A 21642-nucleotide genomic window follows, 5' to 3' on the forward strand; every position below is an offset into this window, starting at 1 on the left:
ACCCAATTGACTCTTGAGAGACCAATTGGGTTGGCAAATTAGACCATGCAACTAGGGTTCAAGTAGGGTAATTACTCTCTCGAGATTTAACCCGTTAATTAGGACTATCATTTCTCATGAGTCCATCCCAATTCCTTGTTGGGTCAATTTTGAGGTCATAAACTCTCTTTCTCAAGAAGAGTTAAACCCACAAAGCTTGAATCAGGGTTTGCAACCACCAATTCTAAATTAAATCATAAAATCAACCCAAATAACAAACACCTATAGTCAATCTAACCCTAGATGGCAACACTCATCAATTACTCACACTAGGGTTGAGCCTCAATCCTAGATAATGGGTTTAGTTACATAATTAAAGAAGAAACTAAAGAAATAGATGAAGAACTACACATATTAATTAATTACTAAGAAGAAACTACAATAATCTATTGTTAATGGGAAGCAAATATGCCAAAAATGGCTACAACACCAAGCGTAGCTATTCTCCTGTTCTCAGATCTGACCTCCTCTCTAAAAAAATAGTAAAATGTTTTATTTATACAAGGCTGAAAAAACTGGACAAAAATACCCCTGTGGGGTCAGTGCGGGCCGCACAAAACGGACCATGACCGCACTGGCTCTTGGGTTTTAGTTGTTTGATGACTTGAATTGGGGGATGCGGACCGCGTGGGAGTGTACCGCGACTGCGAAGGCAACTGGCGCGGTCCGCGCAGACGTGACCGCGGACCGCATGAGGACAAATGCCCCTTTGCTAAACCCTATGAGCGCGGACCGCACAGAGAAGGAGTGCGGCCGTGAAGCTTCTCCGTGGGCCACGTGACCTTAGGCTCGAAAATGTCCAGTCTCTGAACCTCCTACTGCGGCCGCGGTCATTGTTACGCGGTCCGCACTAGGCCCATTTTTCTTCACTTCTCTTGGTCTTTGATACTTGAGCAGGTTTCACTCCTTTTTGAGCCGATTTTTGACATCTCGTCACTTTGTCAATCAATCCTGCAATCAAGCACAACTTGTGAGCATTTTGGGACTATTTTTGTATCAATTTATACTCAAAGCATAGGCAAGTAGGGACATAAACACTTTAAAATCCTAACTTATCAGTTATTCCTTTTCGTAGAAATATATATGAGGATGAAAAACTGAAATTTATTCTTTAGTAGGGCCAATTTAGAGGAATGAGATGGGAATGTATTGTCATGCCCCGAGCCCGGCACCTAGTGCCTCATCTATCCTTCCATACCACTTGCGACTAAGAGACTCTGAACATGTAATGTCATACTTTGGCTATGGGCCACATTACAAGATAATGTGTGATACAAAATATAAAACTAAATGAAAACTAACGCTGACTAATGTCAACATAAAGATGGGCCGGCAAGGCTGTCATAATAACTACAACTGACAAGCCAACAAAATATACGTATAGGGCCTACAAGCCCAACATACTGCACTAACCGACAGGATATGTCTAAAAGACTCTACTAATAGATGCACTTGATCAGAATAGGGCCCCTACCTACCCATAACATATCTACATATATACACAAGATATACACCACACTGCTAGACTCGGCAACTCTGAAAGAGGGGAGCTTACCGACAAATCTAAACTCGAACAACACCTACTGGGGAGGTATACCCATCTGCCTGTCCGGACCTGCACGCATGAAATGCAGTGCCCCCAGAAAGGGACGTCAGTACAAAATAATGTACCGAGTATGTAAGGCAATATACTGAAGTTGAAACTGAACTGATAATATAATAACTGAAAACAACTAGGAGTCAAAGAAAATCTGAAGATATGCTCATCTGCTGATACTGACTCAACTATCTCAATAGAGTGAGTAAAATAGTTGTCTGGCTCTATAAGTCTCGGTATATATATATGTAACTGCTCTTGCCATAGTAGGCTCGCTCATAGGTGCTCGGCCATACTAGGCTCTGTATCTTGACCAACTTGGCTCGATCATAGGCACTCGGCCACAGTAGGCTCAGTATATATCTTACCATTTGATCAGAGGTTGCCCAATAGAGGCCTGCCCATCGATTATAGCTCAATGGTAATGAAAATACTTTTAGTACTGTATATATGTAAACTCTCTGCTCTTTTGACCAGAAGAAGAAAATACTCAACTGAATACGCAGTCCCGATAAGAAAAATATGGTAACTTACAAAACTAGAAAAATATAGGTAATTTGCGAGACTAGCAAAAATATACATAAATTTCGGGGTACGAATTTTTCATTATGCCTCGTTATCAAACTTGTGTAATTACGATATCATGCTAAAATGAAGGAAAAGCTTAGCCTTAACATACTTGTTCCTGGAATTATTAACAAATCTGCTTCTGCAAAATTTACACTGGATTCCTTGAAATTGGAACGAAATTTGGACTGAAATTTTCGGACGAATTTTTTTGACTCTGTTCTTGCGTTCTTGGCTTCAACCCCACAACCAGATTGTTGTTTCAAGCTTCTTTAAATCTCTTTGAAATCTTTTCATGAATCAGATTTCTTAAACCAAAGTGATATTAATCTTTTTGTTCAAAAATGGAATCCCAACACTCTTAAGTCTTTACTTAAGACTTACTTTACACGTTATTCTTTTTGGATAAGACTTTATAAGTCTTATTTAAGATTATCTTCAAGACACCTATACATGAATCATCATTCCTAATTAGTGGCCTTATGCCACGTGGGAGGGTGATATAATTTATAGTTTTTATCCACTTATTATTTAACTGGATAATGTCTTGTTACCTGGTAATTAATCAATTACCCGCCAATTTAAAAATTACCCCAAATTACTTAAAATTCTATTTATTTCTAAAATACTTCATATATACTTTATATATATACTACCATGGTCATATGGTACCTTGCATAGTACTAGTTCATAATTATCGGGTAATATCGCTCGACCCGTATTTTATTCCAAATTGGCCACTTTCAACGAAACTCGTTTTCTTTAATTTGTGCACCCTCTATACTTCATAACACTTATTTATCGCTTGTTATAAATAGCATAAGTACATAAATGTCAAGATGATCTCATCCCCGAGTCTACGTCGGTTAACTGAAATCAAAATTTTTAACGTACGAAAACGCGAGATGTAACATCCTTCCCCCTTTAGAAATATTCGTCCTCGAATGTTCAACTCCTCATGATCCGTATAACTTGGGCAGGGTCGCCTTTGTAACAACACCACTACCAGCTCTCCTCATAGAAGATTAATAACCCAACGACACACATGATCATAATTATGAATAACGACAATGGTCTCACATGACCAATGACAATAACCAACACATGAATTTATACTCGTACCTTATAATTATGATGTCTCAGCCAGACCCTTCTCTAGAGGAGGAAGTAAGTAGGGATATCTAGACTTCATGTTTTCCTCGGCCTCCCAAGTCATTTCTTCCGCATTGTTGTTTCTCCAAAGTACTTTCACGGAGGCTACTTCTTATTCCGCAGCTTGCGGGTTTGTCGGTCTAAGATGGCAACCAAAATTTCCTCGTATGACAAGTCCTTTGTAATTTGTACATCATCTGTGGGCACCACTTGGGTAGGGTCGCCAATGCACTTTCGTAACATAGATACATGAAAAATCAGATGAACACACTCCAATTCTGAGGGCAATTCTAACTCATAAGCTACTTGGACCACTCTCCAAATGATCTTATAAGGCCCAATATATCATGGTCTAAGCTTGCCTTTCTTGTCAAACCTCATCACACCTTTCATAGGTAACCTTTAAGAATACCCAGTCATTAACCCCAAACTCTAAATATCATCGCCACACGTCAAAATATGACTTCTGACGACTCTGAGCTATCAACAGTCTCTCCCAGATAAGCTTTAATTTTTCTATGGCCTGCTGAACCAGGTCTGGCCCATGTAACCCAGATTCTCCAACATCAAACCACCCTATGGGAGATCTGCACCTGCGCCCATACAAAGCTTCGTATGGAGCCATCTGGATATTGGAGTGGTAATTGTTATTATATGAAAACTCGATAAGAGGTAGATGTTTATCCCAACTTCTTTTTAAAATCCAGCACACATGCTCGTAACATATCCTCGAGCGTCTGAATCGTGCACTTGGCTTGTCCATCCGTTTGTGGATGAAAAGCTGTGTTGAGATTCACCTGAGTTCCTAGACCTTTCTGAAATGACCTCCAAAAATGTGCTGCAAACTGGGCCCCACAGTCAGATATAATAGATACGGGTACTCCATGTAGTTGCACTATCTCCTTAATATATGTTTTTGCATAATGCTCTACTGTATATGTAGATCTGACCGGTAGGAAATGAGTTGATTTCGTGAGCCTGTAGACTATCACCCATATGGAATCAAACTTACGACAGGAACGAGGTAACCCGTGATAAAGTCCATGTTTATCGCCTCCCATTTCCATGTCGGGATCTCTATAGTCTGCATTAGCCTTCTGGGCTTCTAGTGCTCTATTTTCACCTACTGGCAACTAGGGCATTGAGCGACATACTCAGCAATGTTCTTCTTCATATCATTCCACCAATACACCTCCTTAATGTCATGATATATCTTCGTCGACCCAGGGTGAATGGAGTACCATGAATAATGTGCCTCTGACATAATCCTGTCTCGTAGCCCTGCTACATCTGGAACACACAAACGACCCTTATATCTGAGAACCCCATCTCCTTTGAGTTCTAACAACAGCATCTTCTGTTGGGGAACCCACTCTCCCAATTCGACTAACTTTGGGTCCTCGTACTGCCTCTGCTTTACTTCAACTATGAGAGATGATTTTGCAGTATTTTGGAGTACAGCTCCTCCATTACTAAAGTCAACTAACCGAACCCCCAAACAAGCCAATTGATGAATCTCTCCAGTTAATTGTCTTTTTTCGTCCTCTACATGTGCTAAGATACCCATAGATCGGCGACTTAAGGCATTTACTACAACATTAACTTTCCCTGGATGGTAGAGAATGTTAACATTGTAGTCTTTTAATAACTCAAGCCATCGTCTCTGTCGCAAATTCACTCTTTTTGCTTGAAGATATATTGCAGGCTTTTATGATTTGTGAACACATCAACATGAACACCATATACATAATGCCGCCATATCTTAAGTGCATGGACAACCATAGCTAATTCGAGGTCGTGGGTCGGATAATTCCGCTCATACTTCTTTAACTGTCATGAAGAATACGCAATTACTTTCCAATGTTGCATTAGGACACATCCTAACCCGACACCTGAGGCATCACAATACATGGCATAACCATCTGGACTTTCTGGAAGTGCTAGAACTGGCACTGAGGTCAACCTGTTCTTAAGCTCTTGGAAACTCTACTCGCAGGCCTTTGTCCACTGAAACTTAGTCGTTTTCTACGTCAGCTTTGTTAATGGTGCTGAAAGAGAAGAAAAACCCTCTACGAACCTCCGGTAATATCCTGCTAAGCCTAGAAAGCTACGAATCTCTGTCAGAGTGGTAGGTCTAGGCCAGGATTTCACAACCTCAATCTTCTGAGTGTCTACCTTTATACCTCTGTCGGATACAATATGCCCCAAGAATGCTACGGACTTTAACCTGAACTCACATTTAGAAAACTTAGCATACAATTTATTATCACGGAGGGTTTTAAGTACTGCTCACAGATGATCCACATGCCCATCCTCTGAATATGAATAAACTAGAATACCATCAATAAAGACTATCACGAACAGATCCAAATATGGCCGAAATAGGCTATTCATCAAGTCCATAAATATGGCAGGTGCATTCGTCAACCCGAAGGACAAAACAAGGAACTCAAAGTGGCCATATCGGGTCCTAAAAGCTGTCTTGGGAATATCTTTCTCCCGAACTTTGACTTGGTGGTACCCGGACTTCAAATCTATCTTTGAAAAGCATCTAGCTCCCTATAACTGATCAAACAAGTCATCTATCCTTGGAACGGGATACTTATTCTTAATAGTTACCTTATCCAGTTGCCTATAATCAATACACATCCTTAGCGAGCCGTCTTTCTTCCGCACAAACAGTATCGGTGCACCCCAAGGTGAAGTACTGGGCCTGATGAAACCTTTCTCCAGCAAATCTTTTAACTTCTCCTTCAACTCCTTCAATTCGGCAGGGATGGATATTGGTTGCATTCCCGGAAGCAAATAGATGCCAAAATCAATCTCTCGCTCTGGAGGAATACCTGGAAGTTCATCTGGAAATACATTTGCGTACTCCTTTACTACTGGAATAGACTGAAGTGTAGGTATCTCAGCATCTGCATCTTTAACTCGCACGATATGATAAATGCACCCTTTTGTGATCATTTTCCTCACCTTCAGATAGGAAATAAACCTTCCTCTGGGTGTCGCTGTATTACCTACACATTCAAGGACTGGCTCACCCGAAAAATGAAATCTGGATATCTTTGCTTGACAATCAATTGTGGCATAACAAGCTGTCAACCAGCCCATGCCCATGATAGCATCAAAATCCAACATCTCTAGCTCAACTAGGTCGGCTGAGGTCCGATGACCACAAACTGATATCGTACAACCTCGGTAAACGCATTTAGCTATAATCAATTCTCTAATCGGTGTAGATACCGCAAAAGGATCACTTAGTATTTCAGGCACTATAGCAAATTTCTGCGCTACAAATGGGGTAATACATGATAAAGTAGATCCTGGATCTATCAAGGCATAAACATCGTGAGAACAAATGGTCAACATACCTGTCACAACGTCTAGTGAGGACTCTTAGTCTTGTCGACCTGCTAGCGCATAGATACGATTCTGGCTACCACCTGAACTGTACCATATACCTCTGCCTCGACCTCTACCAGCCGAAGACTGAGACTCGTGCCCTGAAGGATGCACGAACATAGCTGATCCTATTGCTAAATTCGTTGGTTGCGCCATTACCCCAAAATCTCTATTTGGGCAATCTCGTATCATATGCCCCGGACGTCCACATATATAGCAAGCATCAGAATCGGCTCAGCATTGTCCCAAATATCCTCTACCATAGATGGCACACCGCGGCGGAACTGGCCATGTCTGCCCTGAACCTCGTTGTCGCTACAAACTTGACACCCGGGAGCTGTCACCTAGTCCTAACTGAGTATAACGGTCATACTTGTAACCCTGTAGATGAGGTGGCGGAGGTCTAGGTGGTCGTTCGAAGTACTGGGGCCTATAACTACCCTGAGGCTGCTCTTGAGACCTGGCAAATCTCATCCTCTTATGCTGCCCTGTCTCAGTCCTCTCTGTACTCTGCTGCCGACGCCTACCCCTCTCTATATTCTAGGAAAATGCCTGAATCCGGGAGATATCCATACTATCCTGCAATGCAACGGTGGCACACGCCTCGGTCAACTCTGGGGCCAATCCTGCTATAAACCTATGGATTCTATCTCGCATAGTAGCAACTATGGATGGTGCATATCTGGCCAATGAGTCAAAACGGAGACTATATTCTCGAACACTCATATTGCCCTGCTTGAGGGCTAGAAACTGATCGAGTCGGGATTGTCGGATCTCTCGTGGTAAGTACTAGTCAAGGAAGGCATCTGAAAAATTCTCCCAAATAGTAGGAGGTGCATCACGTCCTCTGGACCTTTCCCATCCCTAATACCAAAGGATGGTTATATCTCGGAGTCGAAAAACTGCTAACTCAACTGCCTCTTTCCCCATGGCATGCATAACCCGAAAGATCCTACGAAGCTGATATATGAAATCCTGCGGGTCCTCCCTCTGATCTATCCCTGTGAACTCTAGGGGATTCAAAGTAGTAAACTCTCGGACCCTTGAACTCCCAGATCCCTCAGAAGGTCCTGCACTAGCGGATGTCCTAGCTTGTTGCTGGGTAGCTACCAACTGTGCCAACAAATGTACTGCACTCCTCAAGTCCTGATCTGATGGAAGGGGGGAACCGGATGTGCGGTCTCCCTAGGGATATCCTCAGGTGGCGGAGGAGCCGGTAATCGCTGGGTATGGTCTTTCCCTTCGACTCCGATTGGGCCCCATCTGCTGGGGGTACCCTGCTAGTCTCCTCACCTACTGTTGTTTCTCTCCTCTAGCTAGCCGTAATCTTCTTAGTTACCGTCATCTGTGCATGCAAACGTCAACACTTAAGTTTAACTCAAATTTCCTCTAACTCAGTGCTACTAAAGCACGATTTAGATTTGAAAGAAGGGTAACCAATTCTTAAATGTCCTGTAGTCCCCTGCTTATATAATGTGGTGCACCACATATTTATAAACAAGACTCTGCTAGACACGGCTTGTAAATTCCCTAGGACAGAACTGCTCTGATACCACTTTGTCATGCCCCGAGCCCGGGGCGAGATCGGCACCTAGTGCCTCATCTATCCTTGCGTACCACTTGCGACTAAGAGACTCTGAACATGTAATGTCATACTTTGGCTATGGGCCACATTACAAGATAATGTGCGATACAAAATATAAAACTAAATGGAGACTAACGCTGACGAATGTCAACATAAAGCTAGGCTGGCAAGGCCGTCATAATTACTACAACTGATAAGCCCACAAAATATACGTATAGGGCCTACAAGCCCAACATACTGCACTAACCGACAGGATATGTCTACAAGCCTCTACTGATAGATGTACTGTGATCGGAACAGGGCCCCGACCTACCTATAACCTATCTACATATATACACAAGATATACACCACACTGCTAGACTCGGCAACTACGAAAAAGAGGATCTTACCGACAAATCTGAATTCGGACAACACCTACTGAGGAGGTCTACTCGTCTGTCTGTCTGAACCTGCACGTATGAAATGTAGCGTCCCCAGAAAGGGACGTCAGCACGAAATAATGTACCGAGTATGTTAGGCAATATACTGAAGCTGAAACTGAACTGATAATATAATAACTGAAAACAACTAGGAGTCAAAGAAAATCTGAAGATATGCTCATCTGCTGATACTGACTCAACTCTCTCAATATAGTGAGTAAAATAGTTGTCTGACCCTATAAGACTCGGTATATATATGTAACTGCTCTTACGTAGTAGGCTCACTCATAGGCGCTCGACCATACTAGGCTCTGTATCTCGACTAACTGGACTCGCTCATAGGCGCTCGGCCATAATAGGCTCGATATATATCTTACCATCTGATAAGAGGTTGCCCAATAGAGGCCACCATTGATTATAGCTCGATGGTAATGAAAATACTTTTAATACTGTATATATGTAAACTTTCTTCTCTTTTGACCGGAAGAAGGAAATACTCAACTGAATACGCAGTCCCCATAAGAAGAATATGGTAACTTACAATACTAGGAAAATATATGTAATTTGGAAGACTAGCAAAATATACGTAAATTCCGGGATACGAATTTTTCTTTATGCCTCGTTATCAAACTTGTGTAATTACGACATTATATTAAAATGAAGGGAAAGCTTAGCCTTTACATACCTGTTCCTGGAATTATTTGAACAAATCTGCTTATGCAAAATTTACACTACATTCCTTGAATTTGGAACGAAATTTGGACTGAAATTTTTGGACGAATTTTTTGACTCTATTCTTGCGTTCTTGGATTCAACTCCACAACCAGATTGTTGTTTCAAGCTTCTTTAAATCTTAGCTTCACGTTTTTTGCTTAAAGACAAAGTGTCTTTGAAATCTTTCCATGAATCAGATTTTTTAAACCCAAGTGATACTAATCTTTTTATTCAAAAATGGAATCCCAACGCTCTTTAAGTCTTTACTTAAGACTTACTTTACACATTATTCTTTTTGGATAAGACTTTACAAGTCTTATTTAAGATTATCTTCAAGACACCTATACATGAATCATCCTTCCTAATTAGTGGCCTTATGCCACGTGGGAGGGTGATATAATTTATAGTTTTTATCCACTTATTATTTAATTGAATAATGTCTTGTTACCGGGTAATTAATCAATTACCCGTCAATTTAAAAATTACCTCAAATTACTTAAAATTCTATTTATTTCTAAAATACTTCATATATACTTTATATATATACTACCATGGTCACATGGTACCTTGCATGGTACTAGTTCATAATTATCGGGTAATATCGCTCGACCCGTATTTTATTCCAAATTGGCCACTTTCAACGAAACTCGTTTTCTTTAATTTGTGCACCTTCTATCCTTCGTAACACTTATTTATCGCTTGTTATAAATAGCGTAAGTACATAAATGTTAAGATAACGTACAAAAACTCCAGATATAACATGTACTTAGGACTACCTGCGGTTGTCGGCCACTAAAGAAGATGCTAGAGTTTATTAAAGATAGAGTTAAAGGCTAAATCAAGGGGTGGAAGGGCAGTTTTTTTAAGTACCGCAACATATATTTTATCTAGCTTCCAAATTCCGACTGGTCTATGTAAGAAATTCACATCTCTTTTTGCAAACTTTTGGTGGGGGAGACGAAAAAAGAAAGATATATTATGAGAAATGGGAAAAGTTATGTGATCCTAAATCTAGAGGAGGATTAGGATTTAGGGATATAAAATCTTTTAACATGGTCTTATTAAATAAGCATGGAGATTATTAAAGCATCCCGATTCCTTACTTTCGAGAGTGCTTAAAAGTCATTATTTTTCCTATACCACTTTTCTTAATGTGTTATAATTACCTTTTGGGTTTTGAATTTGGCGGAGTGTTTTATGGGATCGTGATTTACTAATTAAAGATTTGAGATGGAGAGTTTCACAAGGAAGGAATATTAATGTATGGAATGATCCGTGGATTCCGAAAAATAATGGTTTTATTCCTAAAACTTTTCATGTGAATAGAAATATTAATTTAAAAGTTTCAGAGTTAATTGATGATGAAGATCGCACATGGAAAATACAATATTTATTTGCTAATTTTGAGCCAAATGACATGTATACAATATTATCTATTCCTATTTCCACCACAGGAACAATAGATAAATTAATATAGCACTATACATAATCGAAAAATTATGAAGTTAAATCAGGATTCCATTTAGCAAAGCAAATATTTAGCAAGAACTCTAATAATATATGCTCAATTTAGTTGTCATTCCTTTTCTAAATTGTTATGGGATTCTCTATGGAAGTTAGGAGTTAAAAATAAGCTTAAGCATTTTATTAGAAAATGTATAATTAATTCCTTGCTAGTAAGTAGTAATCTTGCTAATAAAATATCAAGCATGGAGAAAACATGTAAGATATATGGTACAGGAAGCGAGGATGTTGAGCATATGATGTTTAGATGTTCCCGCTCTCAACTGACCTGACCTGGACAAAATTAATAATTTTTTAGTTTGGTGGTAGACATTAATTTCTAAGACTAGACAATATCCCAAATCATTAGAGTTATTAAATTTAAGTGTTAATATTATGTGGCAAATATGAAAAGTTAGGAATGCATGGTATTTTAATCATGATAGGTTTGAACCGATTGATATTATTTCTAAGTCACTATTTGATTATCATGAATATATTATTTCTAAGTCACTATTTGATTATCATGATTATAAGGATATTTTGGCTACTTGCTCATCGACTTCTCCTCAAAATGGGATTTGTTTAGCGGCTCAACTAACAAACCACCAAGAAGGCATATTATTATTTACTGATGCAGGTTTATAGGTGAATAGTAGACGTGCAAGTATTGGTGTTGCGGCTATGGATAGCCTTGGAAAACTGCTTTATGCCCATGAATCCCAATCCAGTTTGTGGGAAAAATCATAATAGCTGAAGCACTTGCTATAAGAAGGGTTCTTGAACGTGCACTTATGAATGGTTGGAATAATGTGAAGATCCAGATGCAAAGAGTATTGTTGACGTAATTCGGGAAAAAATTACTACTTCAAATAGAATTGACTTGTGAAGACATTTGGAAGCTCTCGACTTTGTTTGATTGTATAGACTTTGTTTATATTCCTAAGAATCTAAACAAACTAGCACATAATATAGCTAAATTTCTATTACTTTGTTGAGTGATGGGAGAATTTTTTCTCAAGTTGGATTGTAAAGGATGCTATGGGCACCTTTGCTCAACTTATTTATTCTATGCATTAATATAATATATACCTTTGAGGAAGAAAAAAAATGAAATCATGATTCTTACCGTGATGTTACTAGTTTAATTCAGTGTTCTCCTACATTACTAAGTTGGATCATCCTTTTCAATTTTATAATAGAAATTGAATTAAGTATAATCTTTCTTCAAACATTAATAAAAATTGGTTCAAATTATAAATTGAATCATACTAAATTTGTTCTTTTTTTTAAAAAAAAATACAAACATATTAGAATTTCTATAGGTAAATATTAGAAAGAGTAAATTGCTATTAAGAATCAGAATTTATAAAACTAGGGAGTGTACCTCACATATTTTGAAGCACAACTGCACAAGTGATGAATCACCCATAACACACACAAAAAAAAAAGAGGTTAAATGATTTGTAATTTGTTAGTGCACGGGTAAAAAACATATTAAAGGACATATATCATATATTTATGTAAATATAATTTGATCTTATTATCTATCATTATTGTGGAAAATCTAAAAAGTTAAGTAGGTCTTTGGACATAAAAATTACATAATTTTTTTAAAAAGTAGTATTTGGAGTTAAGTAAAAATATAGCATTTGAAATTATATTTGAACACATGTATTTCATTTGAAAAATGTTAACCACTTTTTGGTTTTTGAAAAAATTCATTTTTCAAAAGTTTCTAAAACTTAATGTCATGAACAAACACGTTTTTAAAAGAGAAAATTCGAAAAAAGAAAAGAAAAATAAATCTATAGACAAAGGGGTACTCAAATTAAAACCCAAATCTGCAAAATGTAAAATCAAAATAAAAAAAAAATTATAAAGAGGGAAACTTTACTGAAAATTGTTTTCCCATTTAGGGAAATATTACTTTCCATCACACAATCATTCATAATGATGAAAAGTGAATTTGGAAATGCCATCATTCCCTATAGTTGAGTATAAACAGAGAGAGAGAGAGACAAACTAAAAGACCAAAGAGAGAGGTTTTGGTTGTGGTTTTGATCAAATCCAAAGTGGCTATTGTTGTTTTCTGATCAATTCAATTGACAAATGTCTTTTTCTTTCTTCAAAGTTTCAAGGCCTAAAACCCCATCAGAACTTGCCAAAGCTGTCAAAGACAGTTTTAATGCCCTTGATTCCATTACCGTTGCTGAAGTCAAAGCCCTTGAAAAGGTAAAGTTTCTTTCTTTATTGTTCTTCCCTTTTTTTCTTGGTACATTTGATTGCTTACATGTATTTTGCGACTTGTCATTTTCTTGAGAAGGGATTTGGCATGTTGTTAAGGGAACTGGTTTTTGTGGGTTACTTTTGTTTTTTCATTTCTTTGCTTTTTTCCAAGAAAAGTTACCAACTTTATTTTTCTTGGCCCGTTTGCTTCTTTACCTGTATTTTGTGATTTGGCATATTGTCTAAAGTTCCAGGTTTTCTGGGTTTTTTTTAAGGAAAAGATACAAATTTTATACTCAACAGCATGTTGGTGTATATTAGTTACATGTATTTGTGATTTGCCACATTGTTCAGGGAACTGGGTTTTGTGGGTTAGTTTTGTTTTTTCTCCCTTCATTTCTTTGCAGTTTTTCAGGAAAAGATACAAACTTTATCATGCTCAATAGCATGTTGGTGTATATTAATTACAATTTTGATTTGTCCAAAATAAAATAATATAAAAAGGGTATCGACTTGATTATTACGTTGATCAGCTGTACATAAGCACCACCAACATGCTTAAGAGTCAAGATAAAGAAAAAGAAAATGGAAATGAGCCTATGCTTTGGTGGTTTAATGTTAAATTCATTGCTCAAAATATCAGTAAAGTTGGCTCCGTGTAACCTATAGGTCACGGGTTTAAGCCGTGGAAAGCAGCCACTAATGTTTGCATTAGGGTAGGCTATCTACATCACATCCCTTAGGGTGCGGCCCTTTCCCATGCCCTGCGTGAATACAGGATGCCTTATGCACCGGGCTGCCCTTTATTGCTCAATATTAGGGTGTAAGGTTAGTGATCATAGTTGTCAAATAAGTGAGCCTATGGTTTAGTGGTTTAATCTTAAATTCATTGCTCAATATCAGGGTGCGCTTGGTGATGTATGGTTAGTGATCATAGGTGTCAAATGAGAGAATTTAGTGGTTGAGTGGGGAACTAAGTACTACTGATTCAAATTTCTAATCGTCTAGGAGGGAATGAGCATTACAACGATGATTTAGGGCATGAACTGAGATTTCTATTTCGTTGTTTATTTGTATTCTCTAGGCTGCATATTGGGGTGCTAAGTAGGAAACTTTTTGGGAGGGGTAAAGTGGTTACATTTGTTGGATTGAAAGATTTCCTATTACAGAAATTTATTTCAAGATAGTTAATGGAATGATTCTAGAACTGTATTTCGATATTTGAAATTTGTAAGATGGACTAATGGACAGTGGCAGAGCTGAAAAAGATAAGCTTGTGGTGTTGCAGTGCACATGGTAGACAGAGCTAATTCAAGAAAATAGATTTAATGTAGATTAGCAGGTATCCCGTGGAATTAGTCGAGGTGCACGCAAGCTGGCCCGGACACCACGGTTATCCAAAAAAAGAAAAAGTATCATTGCGATTTCCTTTTAGACTGCACTGCTGAACATTATTTTTCATCAGAAAATAGAATTGATAACACTTTTGAAAATATGAAGTAATATTATTTATTTTTTTGAATAATTTGGCAAAGAGAAAAAGTTTAATAACTGCTCTTTCTAAGTTGAAAAATAATTATTGTCCCACAATAATGGAAACAAATGAAAGGCTTAACAGGGTCGTTATCTCTTCTTGCTTGTTTGTTCTTTTGTTTAGAATCTGTTCCAAAGAATGGTAATTCTTTTTCAAATATTCCTTTCTTTGATACAGGCTATGGAAGAAGTTGAGAAAAATATTGTGGCAATGAGAGTTATGCTCGCTGGAGATGGAGAAGTTGAGCCGAACCCAGATCAAGTTTTACAACTAACACTTGAAGTTTGTAATGAAGATGTTATTGCGCTCTTCATTCACAAATTACCTATTTTGGGATGGGAAGTATGTTTTTCTATCTTATCTGAAAGGAAATTTAATCTAGAATCAGACTTTTTACAGTGTATTTAGTTTAACTCAACAACTAATTATTATGTCTTTTGCTTAGGCTAGAAAAAATTTGGTCCATTGCTGGTCTATTATGTTGAAGCAAAAAGTTGACTCCACATTTTGTTGCGTGCAATACATGGAAAACCATTTGGAATTGCTGGACTTCCTAGTTGTTTGGTAAGCAAGTCTAATATTTTTCTGCATGCACATTTGAAGAGGCTAGAGCCACCACAATTTGAAGATAATTGAAATTATTTTTAGAACAATTGCTTCAGTTGTAAGGGTGACCTTTTTGAATATGTTCCCATTTTGGTCACCGTGTTGGTGAAAGTGCTGGTGACCTTAAAAACTTAGAACCGCTATTTCGTTTAATAGAGTGATAATCTTCTATTGTTGGTCCATCCTGACTGATTGACTTATGTGACTATATATTGAGGATTAGGGGAAGTAATCATCTTTTGTATGCTGATGGGAGAAGTCGTTTCAAACCCTTCATTGGCTCCACGTATTATAAATATTCTCAGAGTGAAGAATTGTTTTGTAAAATTTTCTCTTTTTTCCCTCATACTTCTGAATTTAGCATACAAGAAACGTTTTTAATTTCTTTGAGTGCGATAAAGAGATTATTCCATTTAAACATCTCTTGGTTCAATTCTTCAGATTAGTTCATTACATCTCATTTTTATGGCCATTTAGTATTTGAAGTACAAAAGTTGTAACTGTCATATATCAACACTGACCACCAACACTTGTACTATAGATGTGTTATTTATCCTAATATCAAGGCCCTACCATATCTATCCTGTTTTGGCAATAACTATGACAACTGACTTTAGAGGTTATGACATTTGACTTAAGAGGGTGTCTTCCTCTAGCAATAACATTTTCACTCCTTTCTTTTGTTTCTGTTGTCCTAGGTGGTTTATGAAATCTCTATGTGACCATGTTTGCTTTGGTGGTATAGGGATAGTGTGTGAAGAAAAAGAAAATTATGGATTCAGATGAAACATCTGTTGGTAAGTAAAAAGGATAAAATACCATGATACTAGGTGGTCTTGAAGGAAGATGAAAGCTGAAAGCAAATATGATTCATTAGAAAAAAAAATCAACCCTTACCCTTTAATAGTTGGGTTATGGGTATTTTCCCCCAAGATTCTATTGAAAGGTAAAAAAGGTAATCTTAAGATCTCTTCATAAAATTTTAAAAGAAAAGTAATCTTAAGACCTAAAACTATTACGACATAATGATGGAACATTTCCTGAACCACTGGTAATTTTAGAATCCAGGCATTAGATCATATGGATAGCATTCCTACAGAGTCAAACGCGGCTTATTGGCACACATGAACACCCTATGATCTGTTCCACTCTAGATAACCTTCTAATTTTTTTTTTTAGATAAGGACACTGTCAATAACTTACTATTTCTCTATTAGACATTAGTTACGGTTTATTGTGAAGTAATGTCATTGAATAATATCAACCCTCATGGTACTAAAACATTCTGCTTTTGCAAGCAGCTATGACAACAAGGAAATTGCGTTGCATTGCGGAGGTATGCTCAGGGAATGCATAAAATTGCCAAGCCTTGCTAAGTAAGATATTCACACTTTCCTAATCCTGATTGTTATGAAGAGCTTCTTCGTCACTGTCATTATGTAACAACTCCAGGGACGTCTTAAATTGAAAATAGGAAGTCCTGCATGCAGATTGTTGGTCCATTTTAATGTCTCCTATATTGTTAAATTTATAAATTTGGTTTTCCTGGCAGTAACTTGTAACAATGAATTGTAAATGTTAAATTGTTACAAATGACCCTTGCTGCTTTACCATTTGTTATGAAGATTTGGCAACTTCGATTTTAGAAAAATGCTTCACTTATATCTGGTACTCCTTCATGTCCATAATAAGTGGCCTTTTAACTTTGCTCCAAACTAACTGACCTTTTACATAATCGAAAAGGAACTAACTTTGTTTTTCCAAAAAAGTTGCCCTTATTTATTTATATGTGTCAAGTTAACAATATGCAAATTTTAATTAAGGGTAATTTAATCAAAATACTTATTTTTTCTAGGAGTTAGTATTTTCTTAAGGGGTGTGCCAAAGGCCAAAAAGTTACTTGTTATGGACCGGAGGGAGTATTGTTTATCTGTTTTGCCTCTCCCACATGCCAACCTTGCAGCTATCTTTCCAGTTTCTTTTCATATATCAGCCGACTTGTGATGAGTCTCTGCTTTTTGACAAGATGAAACATCGAGTAATTCTATAAGAATAACACAAATTGTCACTGTTAACTGCTCTATGAATTGGTTAGGTACTGTTGTAATTCAAAATATGAGCTTTTGATGTACAGTTACTACTCTAATAGTGAATTAACCTCTTGTCTTAGTATTTGTTTTATCGTCACTCCAACAATTCTGTTTCTCTAGTGCCCTTGAAACTAAGTTTTCGTGATGGTTGAACCCTTATCTGCCTTAATCTTACAGTCTCATATTTTGATTCTGAACTTCCAATTCCATTTATAAAATCATATTCTATTTTGAACCTGTTCAACCAAAATTGATTTTAAGGCTTTTCGTTAACAGCAACTGCATAGGAGTTTGGACAGCATTAACTCTCACTTAGCACCATCTAGAACTGGTTCATTGGCATTGTATAAAATCTCCTATATACTTAAGAGGTAAAATATAATAGCTCACTACATTCAGCGACAAAGAACTTCTCCACATGCAATTAATGATTTGCAACCTAGTATGTTATTCATACAATTAAAGTTGTTGTTATCTTATTCATTGACAAACTTGCTAAGTTGCTTTCAACTCTCAAGTATATCTGAATCTATCAACCATATGACGACAACAACAACAAAAAAACCCAGTATAATTCCACAAGTGGGGATCTAGGGAGAGGGTAGTGTGTATGCAGACCTTTCCCCTACCTTAAGAAGGTAGAGAAGTTGTTTCTGATAGACCCTCGGCTCAACGAGAATCAATCAACCATATGAGTCCTTTAAAATCTTCAGCTTTTTTAAACTTCTTCCAGTGTATTTGCTATTTTAGTCAAGATCTTTTCATTGCTACTTTATTTCGTGGAGTGGATTCACTTTTAGGTCCATATTCTTAAAATTTACTCGGCCTCTTGAAGAATTTGGTATTTTATATCCCCCTCCCCCAATTCTTTTTTTGTCTTATGCTTTTTATGTACCTTCTTTTAGATATATCTTGGAGTCGCCCAGCTTTGAATTGTTCTTCAAGTTCGTGGAGTTGCCGAACTTCGATGTTGCTTCTGATGCATTTTCTACCTTTAAGGTCATTTTTTCAAGTTCAAGATTGTGCTTGCTATGCACAGTTCTCTGTGAATGCTGCTTTTAACATATCTTGGAATTCTGCAGGATTTACTCACCAAACATGAATCTGCAGTGTCTCAATACCTGACTGATAACTACAATGAGGTCTGTTACATCTCAGCTATCACTATTATTTATACACTGATCATTCTTACGTTTACTTTTTCGTAATATCTATAATTGTTACTTGCAGTTTTTCGAGCAATATGAAAAACTCTTGACTTCTCCTAACTATGTGACAAGAAGGCAATCTCTGAAGGCTAGTTCCCTTGTCAATATTCTTTCTCTCTTTTGATTGTTTCTACGGTTCTTCCGCTGCTGATAAAATGTTTCATGAAGTTTAGCTTCTCTCAGAATTTCTACTAGAGCCCCCAAATTCCCATATTATGAAGCGTTATATAGCAGAAATCAGCCATTTGAAAGTCATGATGAATCTACTCAAGGTATTACATGTTGTCTCTAGCTTGCTCTCTCATAGTAATTTGCATTAGTGAGGATAACTAGTATATGAGTGTAGGAACTATTGCGTATATAGTGTGCTGCATCGGGTATAAAGTTCTGCTTGTCTTCCCCTCCCCCAAGACTACTCTCGATTACGCTCTTTTAGCCTGCCCCTATTCTTGCAATAGTTCTCTTACTTTATTTTTCTGAACATGCAGGACTCCAGCAAAAATATTCAAATCTCTGCTTTCCACATTTTCAAGGTGATATTGTCTTTCCTTAAGATATCCTGCTTTCTGATAAGAGGGGAAAGGGGAGGAAGGTACCATTTTGCTAACTTGCTGGGAACCGTGGGAAATCCCAACTTGAAAATCTGAATCTTTTGTGTGCATAAAAAGCAACATGAAATTTTCATAGTAATATCATATGGAGCATACATCTCTTGTATCCAAGGAGCTAAGCAGATTACTTGCCTAGTGCTTATGTGGATCTCAAAATACTTAGAAAGGAATCCGATGATTAATAGTTGCATTACACAATTTATAGCATTAAATTTCCTTAAGTCATATCTTCCTCAGATTTAGCTGAGAGTCTATCGGAAACAACCTCTCTGCCCGTCCAGGGTAGGGGTAAGGTTGCGTACATCCTACTTTCCCCACACCCCACTTATGGGAATCCACTGGGTTGTTGTTGTTGTCGTCGTCGTTTCTTCCTCCGATATTTTCATGGTATTTCTTTTAGCCATGATGATGTACACCTGCTATGCAGAAATCCTATCTTATATTTTGTGTAAGCACAGTTATCAATACTTTGATCATGGTATGTTAGATGAGCGCTGCAAATATGAACTTTTTTACTTGGCTCAATCAAATGTCAATAGCAATAAAAGACGCGGTCAAATTCAAGAATTTTCCATTGAAACGCAAGTTTCAGAAATGACCCATAGGGAGGTTGCAAATTCTTGAGGATTTTTTGGCAGTGCAGATCCTCCTTGAATTTGATTCCATCAATGCATCATGCTAAAATAATATATCTGAAGTGTTTATGCTCTCTCTCTCTCTCCCTATCATTAATTAAACATCTATATGTCTGTGGTCCGGTGCTTCTCCTCATCCACGTGCATAGCAGGAGCTTAATGCACCCGGATGCCATTTATGTCCTGTTCACGTACAGATTAAGGTATGTGTACTCCTCGTGCCTATACAAAATTGTTGTTTCTGCTCATGCAGGTGTTTGTCGCAAATCCAAACAAGCCTCGAGAAATAAAACTTATATTGGCGAAGAACCATGAAAGGTTATTGGCATTGCTAAGCAATCTTGGAAAACACACACACACACATATATATATATATATATATATATGTATATTTAATCTTGAGGTTTAGCACCAGTATATTCTGAATTATTGTGTGATACAGGTGGCGAAGACGATCAATTTGAAGAAGAAAAAGAGCTGATTATGAAAGAAATAGAAAAGGTGTCTCGGTTGACTAACTTGGAATCTTAAGTAAATTCCTTTCTTTTCATTTTGCCATTAGATCTCATTCTTTGAAGTTATAAGAAATGCCACTGTGAGGTTGCTGCTTGTTCCAACATCATTTCCCATGTCTAGAAAGAAATGCCATGTACTAATCTTCTGAACAAACTTATTATTCAAATACAATCTTCTTAATCATGATAGATAAGATGTCTAGAGAAGTTTTATTTTGTGTCTCATACAACAGACACTAGTTGTATGAGGCTCTTTTTTGTCTCACAAATTTGTAAACCCCAATCTTACACTTCCGGGTCCACAAAAATCTGGGCCCACAAAATTGTGAGACAAAAAAATTGCCTCATACATGTGACACAATAAAATTTTCCAAATGTCTATGCTGGTTTCGAACGGTTGTACATAAATGTGGTCATATTCTGCGAATTTAAAGAGGTGTTAAAGTTAATATATTTTATCATAAATTAGCATTGTATTGAGGCATAATAGTTGTTGTCCTTGTACGTACATTAGGTACTTAATGTTCAGCCCGAGTCTATGTCACGTCGATGCAGCTCCAGTGTTTCTATTCTCTTTTTCTTTCTTTCTTTTCTTTATTCTTTTTGGTTGACAAATATATATTGCACAATTTAGCAATAAAGGAAATAAGTACTTAGTTTGCCATTCACAGTCTAGTGTTGAAGACGCTAATTTTATGGGGGTTTTGACACAGTTACCCACAAAAACAAAACTATTTACATGTATCTACCCATTTGTTTTTCTACCCATAAACTAATTAGATTTCCTACCCATAGTAGTTTTTATGGCGAAGTTTTCTTTATTCTCCGATTCTTTTTTATTTCTATGCTTATTTTATTTCTTTTTTTCTTCTTCTCCTTTTCTTCTTATTTTTTTTCTTTTTTCCTTTTCTAATTTCATTTAACTTCTTTTTTTTTTTATATTTTTTTTCTCTTCATAATCTAATTTCATTTGTTGGTTTCACTATTTTTTATTATTCTTTTTTTTTATATTATTACTAAAGAAAAATCAAATTGTATACCAATTAAATGTAGCTAATACAATAAAAAAAATATTAACTAACATATGATACCAGTATAGTATATAGCTATACCAACAGGGTATACAGTTGTATGCAAAGAGTTAAAAAAAAGTTTAATTCAATTATTAAACTGAAATAATATCAGTTGTCAATAAAAATTCTAAAAGGATCTAATTGTAAGAGTATACTGTT

The 21642-nt window shown here is 37.0% G+C and overlaps 1 protein-coding gene across 1 annotated transcript; it reads left to right on the forward strand.

Moving 5' to 3' along the window:
- Positions 1 to 12934: 12934 nt before the first annotated feature.
- LOC107830785 (uncharacterized) lies at positions 12935 to 20571 on the forward strand. Its single transcript, XM_075257207.1, has 11 exons — positions 12935 to 13217; positions 14923 to 15087; positions 15191 to 15309; positions 16653 to 16727; positions 18347 to 18440; positions 18524 to 18583; positions 18672 to 18737; positions 18823 to 18921; positions 19138 to 19182; positions 20149 to 20243; positions 20336 to 20571. Exons 1-11 carry the CDS (start codon positions 13095 to 13097, stop codon positions 20424 to 20426), a joined length of 1032 nt encoding a protein of 343 aa, XP_075113308.1. The 5' UTR covers positions 12935 to 13094; the 3' UTR covers positions 20427 to 20571.
- Positions 20572 to 21642: the final 1071 nt, after the last annotated feature.

Source organism: Nicotiana tabacum, chromosome 7, assembly GCF_000715075.1.
Source record: "Nicotiana tabacum cultivar K326 chromosome 7, ASM71507v2, whole genome shotgun sequence".
NCBI lineage: Eukaryota > Viridiplantae > Streptophyta > Magnoliopsida > Solanales > Solanaceae > Nicotiana > Nicotiana tabacum.

Excerpts from the sequence above, each read along its gene's own strand:
- LOC107830785 (XM_075257207.1), top strand. The coding sequence starts at position 13,095 with ATGTCTTTTTCTTTCTTCAAAGTTTCAAGGCCTAAAACCCCATCAGAA. Across the intron at positions 15,310-16,652 it reads CTGGACTTCCTAGTTGTTTG|CTATGACAACAAGGAAATTG; the intron begins GTAAGCAAGTCT and ends TTTTGCAAGCAG. Across the intron at positions 19,183-20,148 it reads CTGCTTTCCACATTTTCAAG|GTGTTTGTCGCAAATCCAAA; the intron begins GTGATATTGTCT and ends CTGCTCATGCAG.